The following is a 12,697-nucleotide window of genomic DNA, read 5'->3' on the forward strand; positions in this document are numbered from 1 at the left end:
AGCTTCAGCACATTATTTTATCCCCTGGTTAGGGCTTTAGAAGAACATTATTCAGAGAGAGTAACAATGAAAGAGCTTGCAAGCGGGTAAGAGCTGGGAACATCATTAGCGCCTGGCTAGGACTGGAAAGAAACTTATTCGGAGCAATGAAAAAAACCCTGCAAAGACTTAGGGCTTGGAAAACATTCTTTGCAGAGAGAAACAATGAAAGAGCCTGCAAGGTAAGAGCTGGGAAGATTGTTAGCAGCTAGTTGGGGCTGGGGGGGGGAAAAAGCTACATTTAGAGTATAAGACACACCCAATCAGCCTCTTTTAGGGAGGAAAAAGGTATGTGTTATACTCCAAAAAATATGATAATTAAAAAAATATATGAATGTGCAGAATTGAACTGATTAACAATGGAACTAAATGATCAAAAGGACTCGGATTACTACTCTTCTTAGACAAAAATGATACAAATGGACACAAAAAAGAAATGCAAAATAATAGCAATAACAGATGGACAGAAAATAAAAGAATTTCAAAAAAGGGCTGTATATACAATGTATAAATAGATACTAATATATGGATATGAATGTAAATATAATGGATGTTGACCTACCTGAAAATATTAAGGTGTAAATATTTAAAAATCAATAAAAATATGGCCAAAAAAAATAAAAACCACCACAACAAACACACACCATAAATAAGCAAAGTTTCCAAATGGAACCGAACATGTGCACCACAATCAGAATAATTCCATTGATTTGGCCACAATCCCTTCCCCTCTCAAAATGTGCAGCTTGCAGACTTAAGGCATGAAGTAAGGGAGGTCTTGCTGTTCTCCGTCTCAACTGTCCTACTACCAGGGGAGGGCAGCAGGCAAGACGGGGTGGAACGCAGTTCCACAGGCGGAAATGAAGACGCGTGCGCAGCTCCAGATGATTGGCGGCTGTCACTTCCTGGATTACTGGTCTCGGTTCAGCTCTCCTTTTTTTCCCTGCTGCTGCTGCTGCGTCTGCGCTCCTTGCTTTTTTCCTCTTTTCCGCTTCCTGCCGCGGATCAGCTTACGCGGCCACCTCCCGCCTGAGGTGCAAGCAGAAGGCGTGGGTGGAAGCGGCGCTGGCAGCATTTATGTTTCTGGCAGCAAACGTTCGCCTAGCTACCCAGCCTGAGGCAGAGGGGGGGGGCGACCGAGGAATGAGACCGCGGGAAACACACAAAAAATTGTCACCCCAGCGAGCGACACTGGTAAGGTTGTAAGTCGAGGACTTAACAGTTCACTTGAACAATTATGATCGTTCAGGCCACTCCCACCTGGTAACATGGCTGGAAAGCCACTCCTACCCAGTCACATGACCATTAAGCCATACCCACAAAATAAGCCACACCCACAGTGTGGCAGTAAAAATTTTGGCTGCCCATTACTGCCTACTACCCTCTCTTCTTGATATCTTACGATTTATCACTTGGGGTTTCTATGTTATGATTTAGGATTGTATCTAATGATTTACGCTCGAGGACTTATCACTTTGTTGTTTGTATGAGCATTGAGAGACAAATTCCTTGTGTACCCAATCACATTTGGCCAATAAAGAATATTCTATTGTTCCATTCCCATTCTTAGATTATTAACTGCCTTATTCTATTCTATGGTTTATGATTGTAACTTATTATCTTTGATATATGACTTATCACTTTGTTGTTTGTATCTACATTGAGAGATTAGGCACCGGACACAAATTTTTGTATGTCCAATCACATTTGACCAATAAATCTGTTCTGTTCTATTCTAGTCTGTTGCATTCTATTCTTCTAATTCTTATTCAATTCTATAATTCTAATTCTATTCTATTGTTCTATTCTATTATTCTATAATCCTAATTCTAATTCCAAATATTTTATTCTATTCTATTCTTCTAATTCTATTCTATAATGGGGGATTTGAGACACCTTTCCCCCAGGCTTATTATAATTTATGTTTGGTATGTATGTGCTGTTTGGTTTTTAATTATGATAGGGTTTTTAGTTTTTTTAATATTAGATTTGTGCCATTATAATATTGTTTTTATCATTGTTTTAAGCCGCCCCGAGTCTTCGGAGAGGGGTGGCATACAAATCTAATAAATTATTATTATTATTATTATTATTATTATTATTATTATTATTATTATTATAAATATTTTATTCTATTCTGCTCTTCTAATTCTTATTCCATTCTACTCTTCCAATTCTTATTTTATTCTATTCTATAATTTTAATTCTATTCTATTTTATTATTCTATTCTACTCTACTCTACTCTATTCTACTCTTATTCTATAATTCTAATGTATTGTATTGTATTGTATTCTATTCTATTCTAATTCTACCCTATCCTGCTCTATTCCTCGTACCAATAATCTATTCTCTCTATTCTGTTCTGTTCTGATCTGTCCCGTCCCATCCCATCCCATCCCATCCCATCCCAAGACTATTAACTGCCTTATTCTGGTGATAAGGCAAGGAATGCGATTTCCAATATGCAGAATTTGTGATTCACCAATGATAATTCAGTAGGAGAAAAAGGATGAAACCATTAGATAATTTGTTAACATTGTTAGAGCCTTGACCAAAGGAACTCAGCCAAAGTTTTCTCGCCACGATTCTCCTTTCCAACAGCAAAAGTATCATATGCCAAGTGGGCCAGCTTTTCTCCCCCACCCACACCCCACACTTTTTGTGTGTTTTTGTTTCTAGGTAGCTAATTGAAACTCAGAGTTTAAACTGAAAAGGGACACTGGAAATTCAAATTGGGGGGCGGGGGGGGGGGGGAGAAAACCTTTGAGGGAAACAGAGCAGAGGAAGAAGCCTGTTTCTGCATTCTAAATGTAAACCCCCCCTTTTTTTTTTGCAAAGAAATGTTCTACGATACAACACCATAGTCTAGCTAAAAGGGGCACCATGAAAATTTGGAGAAAAGATATTTCATCTTACAGCAAAAGCTAAGAATGAGAAAACTACTTTAGAGGGGGGGGATTCAAAAGACATAAATATTTAAGCAATCATCCAATGTGTTTAATTCTTTACTCTCCAAGCAATATCAAACAAGCAAAGAGTTCAAAAAGATTTATCTATCTAACATCTATCTCCATCATCTCTCTATCTCTCTATCTCTATCTATCTATCTATCTATCTATCTATCTATCTATCTATCTATCTATCTATCTATCCATCCATCCATCCATCCATCCATCTATCTATCTCCCTCTCTATTTACTATTACTGAATTTCCAAAATGTACTATTTAATTCTATGTATATATGCCATATGTTTACATACATATTACACACAGGCACAAAAAAATATACATTATCTACTATATAAACTGTATGTGTATGTACACAGACACACACACACACACGCACAGCTCTTCTAAAATTATACACATTCAACCTCATTTACTGCGATAGGAAAAACAAACCCAGAGCCCAGAAGGGGGAAAAAAATATCAAAATTTCTCTACCGGTTCTACATACCTAACCGTAGCCGTAGGAGTCCATTACTGGTCCTAGAGCTCATGGCTGGGTGTGGTTGTTTGGGGTTTGGGGAGAGACAGACTTTAGCAGCCCTGCATGCACATTATCTCAAACTATGGATAGTCCTCAAGTTATGACCATTTTTTCTGTTCTTAAGTGAGACCTTCGTTAAGCAAACGTTGCCGCATTTTACAACAGTTCCATTTACGTAGTTCAAAGTTCAAACTTACTGTAACAACCATTCGGTCATCCCCATGGTCACGTGCAGTGAAGGGCCGCTTGCCTTAGGCACTACTGGTGCGCCCTCCGAGGCCGTTGTGGGCGCACGTGCATTAGGCAGGTGCGCGTGCCTGTTGGCGCTAGATTTGGCTTCTGCGCATGGGCAGCAAGCAAAATCTAGCGTGAGAAGCAAAAAATCAGCAAAAATCCCTGAAATCTTGCTTGTGCGAGCATCCTCACGTGACATTTTGCTTTTTCTTACCAGGACGGAGCAATTGACTGCACCAGCTGCTGCCCATCACTGGTCACATGATCAAAATTTGGACGCTTGGCCACTGGCTTGTCTTTATGACAGTTGCTATGTCCTGGGGTCATGTGATCCCCTTTTTCACCGCTTAGAGAGGACTGGAAAGCACCGTGAAGCAGTATATAAGTGTTGGGGCCTGTTGGCTGCTGGCCCCTCAAACAGGCAAATCAGAGGAGGAAGAGGCGTAGGAGTCAGGGTCAGCATCAAGGCAACCTGAGAGGTCTGAGGGGGAAGAGGGAATGGAACTGGTAGAGACGGAGCCTGTAACGTCAATCGGCCCTCAGATGAGCAGTCAACAGCCCGCAGATCTGCAGGTGGCTGACGAGGAAGGAGAGGAACAGCTGGGTCCAGTTCCTGACGCGCAGAAGGCAGAGGAGAGGAGAGCAGTGGAAATCTATGGGCCGGTCCTTGGGACGGAAGAGCCCCCACTGCTAACAAAGCCCACCTTAGGTTTGAGGATAAAAGGAAGGGGGCGGAAATGAATAGATGTGTCAGATAATCTCCCAGATGGATAGACTTGTTAGCCTGAGGTGAGACAGAAACTTTTTGCCGGGACTGCAGGCGCTCCCAATAAAGGAATTTCTGAGGTAATTTTAGAGGGTTTCTCGTGTTTGGAGAGCTCAGTCAGAACCAGTGATGGCCTGCTACCGGAACGGTAAGGTGCTCCGTTCCGGGAGCGATTTTTGGGATGCGTCCGCAGCTGAACCCCATTCCCAACGTGCCCCCGCGGAAGATTTCTCTTCTGTGCTACTTGAATGAAGACACTTGCAGGAGTCAGTTTCCAGAGATTTCTGGCGTTTTTTTGCTTCTGCGCATGCATGGAAGCAAAAATATCGGCAAAAATAGTTGAAATCTCGCTCGCATGAGCCTCTTCCCATGAGACTTCATTTGCTGCACATGCGCAGAAGCGAAATATAGTGCTGAAGGGTGTGCGCATGCCTACAACAGCCTCAGAGGGTGCACCGGTAACGACGAAAACGGCAGGTTTTCTCAGGGCTCTTGCTATTCAACCTTCTAATAAGCAAAGGACATGAGGAGGCCAGCTTCACTTAACAACTCTGCCATTCATATAACGACTGTAGTGATTCACTTAACCAACGGGGCGAAGTTCACTTCACACATGTCTCAACGATACAAAATGCTTGGGCTCCACTGTGTTCTGTCTGGGTCACTCCGGAAGCCAATACCAACCCAAAAAGAGAATCCAGACACACCGATAAAAGGCAAAGGCAGTTTATAAAATTCAAGAAAAAACACAGGTAACAGAAAATGTCCTTACAAACAGGAAAATGCTGTATCTTCAGATATATCCACGAAGGCAAAAGTCTATGCAGCGATACAGAATTCTTGCTGCCAATATGAGGCTGTAGATAGCAGACCTACACCTCCCACGGGTCTTCCAAAGCTGCTGGGCCACAAGCCAGGAACAGAGACGCCGAGAACAAAGCAGGACACCGTAACTCCAATTGATAACACTCCACATGGCTTCAAGGGCTTGCCTGCCTTTTAAACCCTGCTAAGGAGGACCACACCCAAACCCAGTTGTTCCTAATTCAGTGCTGATAATACTTCTTTAATTGCTCCTTTCTTTGATCTGAACGTCTCTGTCGCATGTCAATGACGGCTTGTGTGTCATCATTTAATGACTCCAAGCTACTGGCTGGGGAGAGCCCCCCCCCCCCCCGGGGCTCTCATGCTGTTCTCCTTCATCCCATTCCTGACTTTCCTCTCCCCCGTCCGACTGTTCAGCCCCCTCCTCTTCGCTGTCCTCCTCCTCCGGGCATGGAGCCAGCAGAGACACAGCTGGCCCCTGAGCAGCCTCAGGCTGAATCACAACACACTGCGGCCACAATCCATCTTTCAGAAGATCAAAGTCTCCTCCAGTTACCAAGAGAACATCCCGCGAAAGCCAGTTTGTGGAAACTCTACCATTTTGCACCATTTTGTATGGTAAGTCCTGTCAGAAAGGGAGTTCTGGTTTCCTGGGGGGAGGGGAGGGCTGTGTGTGTGTGTGTGTCTCTCACAACTCACCATCGCTGCTCCCTCTCAGCACCACATCCGGAGAAGGGGTCTGCTGGGACCGGGAGCCGAAGGAATCCAGACTGTCGAAGGAGTCATCTCTGCTGTGACGTGGAGGGGAGAGAGAGTCGCTGCGCTCCGAGTCCCAGCAATCTACGTAGCCGCTGTCACGGATGCTGCGCTTTGGACTCTCGATGTCTTCTGTGTCCTGGGCGGAAACAGAAGTCTGGTTAGAAAGGCACGTCAGTAGCAGGTTCTGACCAATACAGTTGACGTCATCGTACTGGTAGCGAAAACTGAGCTGTGCGCACAGCTACACATCTTTTTTTTTTTTTATATATATTTTTATTGATTTTATAGATATGGTTACGTAGAACAAACATAAAACAGTGCACAGTGCGTGTGCCCATCACCCGACTGACAATAACCATCACCACCACCACCAATTGCGGGGGGCTCAAATATTTACTAGTTTATATATATATATATTTCCTTGGCTCTACTTTGCATTTGTTATTATTGGAAGAGTGATTGGAGTTTCTTTTTCACCTTTACGTCACAGATTCTACTCAGCATATAACCTTTCACCTTATTCCATCGTGCCATCAGCTTCTCCAGTTTATTTTCATCAAAGTTGTTTAATCTTATTTCCACGATTTCAAAATGAATGTGATCCACCATGTGCCAGTACCAGTTCTGTAGTGTTCATTTTATAGACTCTTTCCAACCCAATACCACTACCGCTTGAGCGCTTTCCAATGCTGCAGTTTTTATTTCTTTAAAATCTCTTAGTTCTTTTTGTTTAGTTACTATCGCTATTTCTTTTGTAATTATCCAATTAATGTTTAACATTTTATTTATTTCGTTCTGCACTTCCTTCCAAAATTTCTGAATTTCTACACATTCCCAGAACATATCCATGAAAATTCCTTTGTTTTGGCAACCATACCAACATTTACCTTTCTCTTTCCCCTGGAAGTGTGCAAGTTGTGCTGGTGTATAATACCATTTATGTAAAATTTTTCTTCTCATCTCTTTAACTCTTGTGTTCTTAATCTTATGTATATTTTCTACTATTTCTTTCATTTCACTTTCATCTATTTGTAAATCATTTTGCCAGCATCTTGTCAAACCTTTTATTACTTCCTCTTCTGCTTGCGATAACATTCTATATATATTACTGCACAGCTACACATCTCCGGCATGAGTGCGTGCGTCCCAGCGAGATTTTGCTTCTGCGCATGCGCAGGGAGCAAAATCTCACAAGGGGGAGGCATGAGATTTCAGCGATATTTTTGCTTCTGCGCATGCTGAAATCTCTCTCGCGCGCGCATGTCCCCTCTTGGTCAGACGCGTGCTGGAAATGCGGAGCTGCACGGACAATATTTATTATTTATTATTTTTTTATTTATTAGATTTGTATGCCGCCCCTCTCCGAAGACTCGGGGCGGCTAACAACAATAAAGAAAACAATGTAACAAATCCAATATTAAAAAGCAATCTAAACAACCCCAATTTAAGAGACCAATCATACAAACAAGCATACCATGTATAAATTCTATAAGCCTAGGGAGAAGGGAAAATTTCAATCCCCCCATGCCTGACGACAGAGGTGGGTTTTAAGGAGCTTGCGAAAGGCAAGGAGGGTGGGGGCAACTCTGATATCTGGGGGGAGCTGGTTCCAGAGGGTCGGGGCCACCACAGAGAAGGCTCTTCTCCTGGGTCCCGCCAAATGACATTGTTTAGTCAACGGGTCCCGGAGAAGGCCAACTCTGTGGGACCTAACCGGTCGCTGGGATTCGTGCGGCAGAAGGCACTGGCAGTGATGGGAGCGGTACCCCCCGCCTGCTTATGACCATCACAGCATCCCCATAGTCACATGATCAAAATACAGATGCTTGGCAACTGACTTGTATTTATGATGGTGGCAGTGTCCCAGGATCATAGGATTCTGTTTTGTGACCTTCTGACAAGTAAAGTCCACGTAGAATACAGGTTCAGTTAATGACTGGGCCAGGGGAGGTCATACAACGGGGGAAGACTCACTTAACAACTTAGCAATGGGGATTCGAAGTCATAAATCGAGGCCATGCTGCGGTCCCCACAGAGTGGCTGAAAATACCAACACAAACAACGTCAACTGACCATCACGTCAAAAATGCCCATGTTACACCAACACTCCGCAGTCTGCATTAGTTGCCGATCAGTTTCCGGTCACAATTCAAAGTGTTGGTTATGACCTATAAAGCCCTTCATGGCACCGGACCAGATTATCTCCGGGACCGCCTTCTGCTGCACGAATCCCAGCGACCAGTTAGGTCCCAAAGAGTGGGCCTTCTCCAAGTCCCGTCAACTAAACAATGTCGTTTGGCGGGGCCCAGGGGAAGAGCCTTCTCTGTGGTGGCCCTGGCCCTCTGGAACCAACTCCCCCCGGAGATTAGAATTGCCCCCACCCTCCTCGCCTTTCGTAAGCTCCTTAAAACCCACCTCTGCCATCAGGCATGGGGGAATTAAGATACTCTTTCGCCCTAGGCCTTTACAATTTATGCATGGTATGTTTGCTTGTAGGTATGATTGGTTTTGAAATAAGGTTTTTTTAGCTGTTGTAGTATTGGATTTACATGCTGTTTTTATTATTGTTGTTAGCCGCCCCGAGTCTACGGAGAGGGGTGGCATACAAATCCAATAAATAAATAAATAAATAAATCACAACTGAGGCCAAAATTCCCCGTTGTTGCTAAACAAGACATTTCTTCAGCGAGTTTCGCCCCATTTTACAACCTTTCTTGTAGGTTCAGTGAATGTCGGTAGGGGTTTCAGTTAGCGAACGGTCGTTAAGTGAATGAAATCTGACTTGGCTTGTCGGAAGGTCGCCAAAGGAGATCACGTGACGCCGGGACATTGCGACCTTCCATAAATACGAGACAGTTGCCAAGCCTCTGGATTTCAATCACGTGACCATGGGGCTGGCTGCAACGGTGAAAAGTGGTCATAAGTCCCTTGTTTTCAGTGCCGCTGTAACTTCGAACGGTCACTGAATGAAACCGCTGTAAATTGAGGACTGCCGGAATAGCTCTTTCCATGGCTCACCCACATCTATGGGATGCTTCGGTGATCGCAGAATAAATCTATTGTATTTTTCGATGTATAAGACGCAGCTTTTTCCTCCCTAAAAGAGGCTGATAGGGTGCGTCTTATACTCTCTAACTAGCTACTAACGATCTTCCTAGCTCTTACCTTGCAGGCTCTTTCATTGTTTTCCTCTGCAAAGAATGCTTTCCAAGTCCTAAGTCTTTGCAGGTTTTTTTTTCATTGCTCTAACTTGCTCTGAGTAAGTTTCTTTCCACCCCTAACCAGGTGCTAATGACGTTCCCAGCTCTTACTGGCTTGCAAGCTCTTTAATTGTTACTCTCTCAGAATATTTTTTTAAAGTCCTTATCCAGGGGATAAAATAATGAGCTGGTAGCCAGATGAATACTTGGTAAGCATATTCTTGTCCCTATTTTCCTCCCCCAAAACTAAGGTGCGTCCTATATTCCGATGCGTCTTATACTCTGAAAAAATACAGTATTTTATTCCTTACAGCCACTTTTCTGGCCCAAAGAGGTGTTGTACCTTTCTGAAACTCGCTACGACAACTTGTTGAACCAAAAGCCACCGGAGCAATAAAAGACCATTGCATACTCTCTGTGGGAAAAGTGTAATTTGACTATACTTCTTTTTTAAAGCCTGTTTGTTTCCACCGCTGTGCCCAGCACAAAAGATCAGGGATGATAGCAGGTAACATAATCCAGAGCAAAGGGTTGTTCCTTTGTGGTTTTTTGGACATTACTTTTTAAATATTTGGCCAAAATGGTTCAACTCCAACCTTTGTGACTTCGCCGTCTCAGTTAAAAGAAACTTTTCCCCCAACTTGATTCAAATCCGCCGTGAAGAGCAAAACGATAAAAGCAAAGCAACAAGTGTTGTCTCTTAGTGATTCTTGATGAATATATTTTATTTTACTTTATTTCCTTTATGCACCCTGAGAGCATACTGTATGGAATTGTATGAATGTTTAGTATGCATGCTGGGTTAGTTTATTATGTTTATTAGGGTTTTTAATTAGTGGTTTTATAACTTAGTTTTATATTTGACTTCTTTTTATTGTCTTGTATTTTATATTGTTGTAAGTCGCCCTGAGTCCTTCGGGATTGGGTAGCATAGAAGTCACAAACAAACAAACAAACATGCACCCAAGACAAATTTCTTGGGGCGGTCCAATCACACTTGGCCAGTAAAGAATTCTGTTTCAATTAAAAGAACCTTTTCCCCCCAACTCGTTTCAAATCTGCCATGAAAAGCAAAATGATAAAAGCAAAACAACAAATGTCTCTTAGTGATTCTTGATGAACATATATATATAATATACTATGCTAAGGAGAAGGGCGGCATAAAAATCGAGTAAGTAAGTAAGTAAGTAAGTAAGTAAGTAAGTAAGTAAGTAAGTAAATAAATAAATAAATAAATAAATAAATAAATAAATAAATAAATACACTGCTCAAAAAAAAAATTGAAAAACTGAATATATCTTCAAATAAATCAAACTTCCGTGAAATCAAACTGTCCACTTAGGAAGCAACACTGATTGACAATTAATTTCACCTGCTGTTGTGCACATTCAACTTTGTACAGAACAAAGTATTTAATGAGAATATTTCATTCATTCAGATCTAGGATGTGTTATTTGAGTGTTCCCTTTATTTTTTGAGCGGTATACATTATATATTATATACAGTATATTTATTTATTTATTTATTTTATTTATTTATTTATTAATCAGATTTGTATGCCACCCCTCGGGGCAGCTAACAACAATAATAATACAATGTAAACAAATCTAATATTTAAGTTAATTTTAAAAAAACCAATTTAAGAAACCAATCATACATACTGACATACCATGCATAAATTTTATAAGCCTAAGGGGAAGGGAAAGTCTCAATTCCCCCATGCCTGACCACAGAGGTGGGTTTTAAGGAGCTTACGAAAGGCAAGGAGGGTGGGGGCAACTCTGATATCTGGGGGGAGTTGGTTCCAAAGGGTCGGGGTCACCACAGAGAAGGCTCTCCCCCTGGGTCCCGCCAAACGACATTGTTTAGTTGATGGGACCCGGAGAAGGCCAACTAGTATAGATCTATTTCGGCCTTATTATGGCCTCATCAGCTAGACATACCCTTACTGGGATTTGAACCTGTAGCGTGCTGCAAGCAAGGTAGGATATTAACCTCTGTGCTACAGGCTCACCTCCGAATGAGCTTTTACCAGGGAAGAGCCATATGGTTGATTTTTCTGTCAAAATCACCCTGGTATTTACTTGGAGTTATATTGTGTTGTTGGAAGTGTTCCCTTTATTTTTTTGAGCAGTGTATATTCCTTATGCACCCTGAGAGCATATACACTGAAGACAAAATCCTTGGGGTGTCCAATCACACTTGGCTAATAAAGAATTCCGTCTCATTTAAGAGAACCTTTTTCCCAACTCGATTCAAATCTGACGTGAAAAGTGTCGTCTCTTATGATTCTTGATCAATATATTTTATTTATTTTTTCTTTACATACACTGAGAGCGTATGCAGCAAAGACAAATTATTATTATTATTATTATTATTATTATTTATTAGATTTGTATGCCTGGAGTGTCCAATCACACTCGGCCAATAAAGAATTCTATCTAATTCTATCTTTAATTCTGTATTTTCACTCCCCCACCCTTTGCACCAAACAGAAACGGGAGCTTAATTCACGCAAGTAGCTTAACATACAACAAGAAGCAGTCGTTACACATCTGATTAAAGTAACAGTAATTGTGTTTCATCTTCCACCACCACTATCCTTCATTCAGCTGGGGAAATCCTCTTCCAACGCTTACGAACGCATCCATCCCAGCAAAAATGAATCAAAACAAACCAAAACCCAGAACTCGGCTTTGACCGAGCGCACATTTCCCAAACGTAACCAATGAGGTTTCAAAGATCAATCCATCAAATAAAAGCTACCTGTAGCATGGCAAGTCCATTCTCCGCCACCAATTCACAGGGGCTGCTCTCCATAGCGTACGAGATGTGTCATCCTGGGGTTTTTTCAACTCAGCAAGCAAAACATCACCAAACCTTCCCTCGAAGAGATCCCTTCGAGATCACCTTTATTGATCCAGCAATTTTTTCCCCCCCAAAATAAAGAATTTTACAGCTCTTGTTGTTTTCTCACTCGGTCAAAAATAACTGAAGCTCTGGAGGAGAAACTGCAATTCCTAAAAAAAAGGGGGATGTCTTTTCTCCTAAAACGATCAGCCGTTTTTTTTTTAAAAAAAGAAAGAAAACTAAAAAAAGAAAAGCAGACTTTTTTTCCCCTCCCGAAAGAATTCAATCTTGCTCTTTGCTGGTTGCCAGATTCTTGCTGCAGCACTTACTGAAAGCACTTGTGGCTGCCACACATGTTCGGAGCCAGGAGAACAATGGGTGCCTTTGACGGACTCCCGATTATAAATTCTTTCCAGTACAAGTGGCACATACTAAAACGCGGAGCGCTCTCCAGAAGGAAGGAAAAGGTCAGGAGAAAACCCCAGGCTTACTTTAGGGCAGTGGTTCTTAACCTGGTACCGAACCCATCAGT

General features: G+C 42.0%; 1 protein-coding gene across 4 annotated transcripts in view; it reads right to left on the reverse strand.

Moving 5' to 3' along the window:
• Window positions 1-12,697, reverse strand: part of LIMCH1 (LIM and calponin homology domains 1) — a 228,193-nt gene that overhangs the window by 66,129 nt on the left and 149,367 nt on the right. For 3 of the 4 annotated variants that reach the window (XM_070757047.1, XM_070757045.1, XM_070757049.1), the window contains one exon: window positions 6,056-6,251. In XM_070757047.1, the coding sequence (XP_070613148.1) occupies window positions 6,056-6,251 (196 nt within the window). Of the gene's footprint in view, window positions 1-6,055; window positions 6,252-12,081; window positions 12,190-12,697 lie in introns of those variants that run through there. The other variant, XM_070757048.1, reaches the window with a different exon arrangement.

This window comes from Erythrolamprus reginae, chromosome 7 (genome assembly GCF_031021105.1).
Source record: "Erythrolamprus reginae isolate rEryReg1 chromosome 7, rEryReg1.hap1, whole genome shotgun sequence".
NCBI lineage: Eukaryota > Metazoa > Chordata > Lepidosauria > Squamata > Dipsadidae > Erythrolamprus > Erythrolamprus reginae.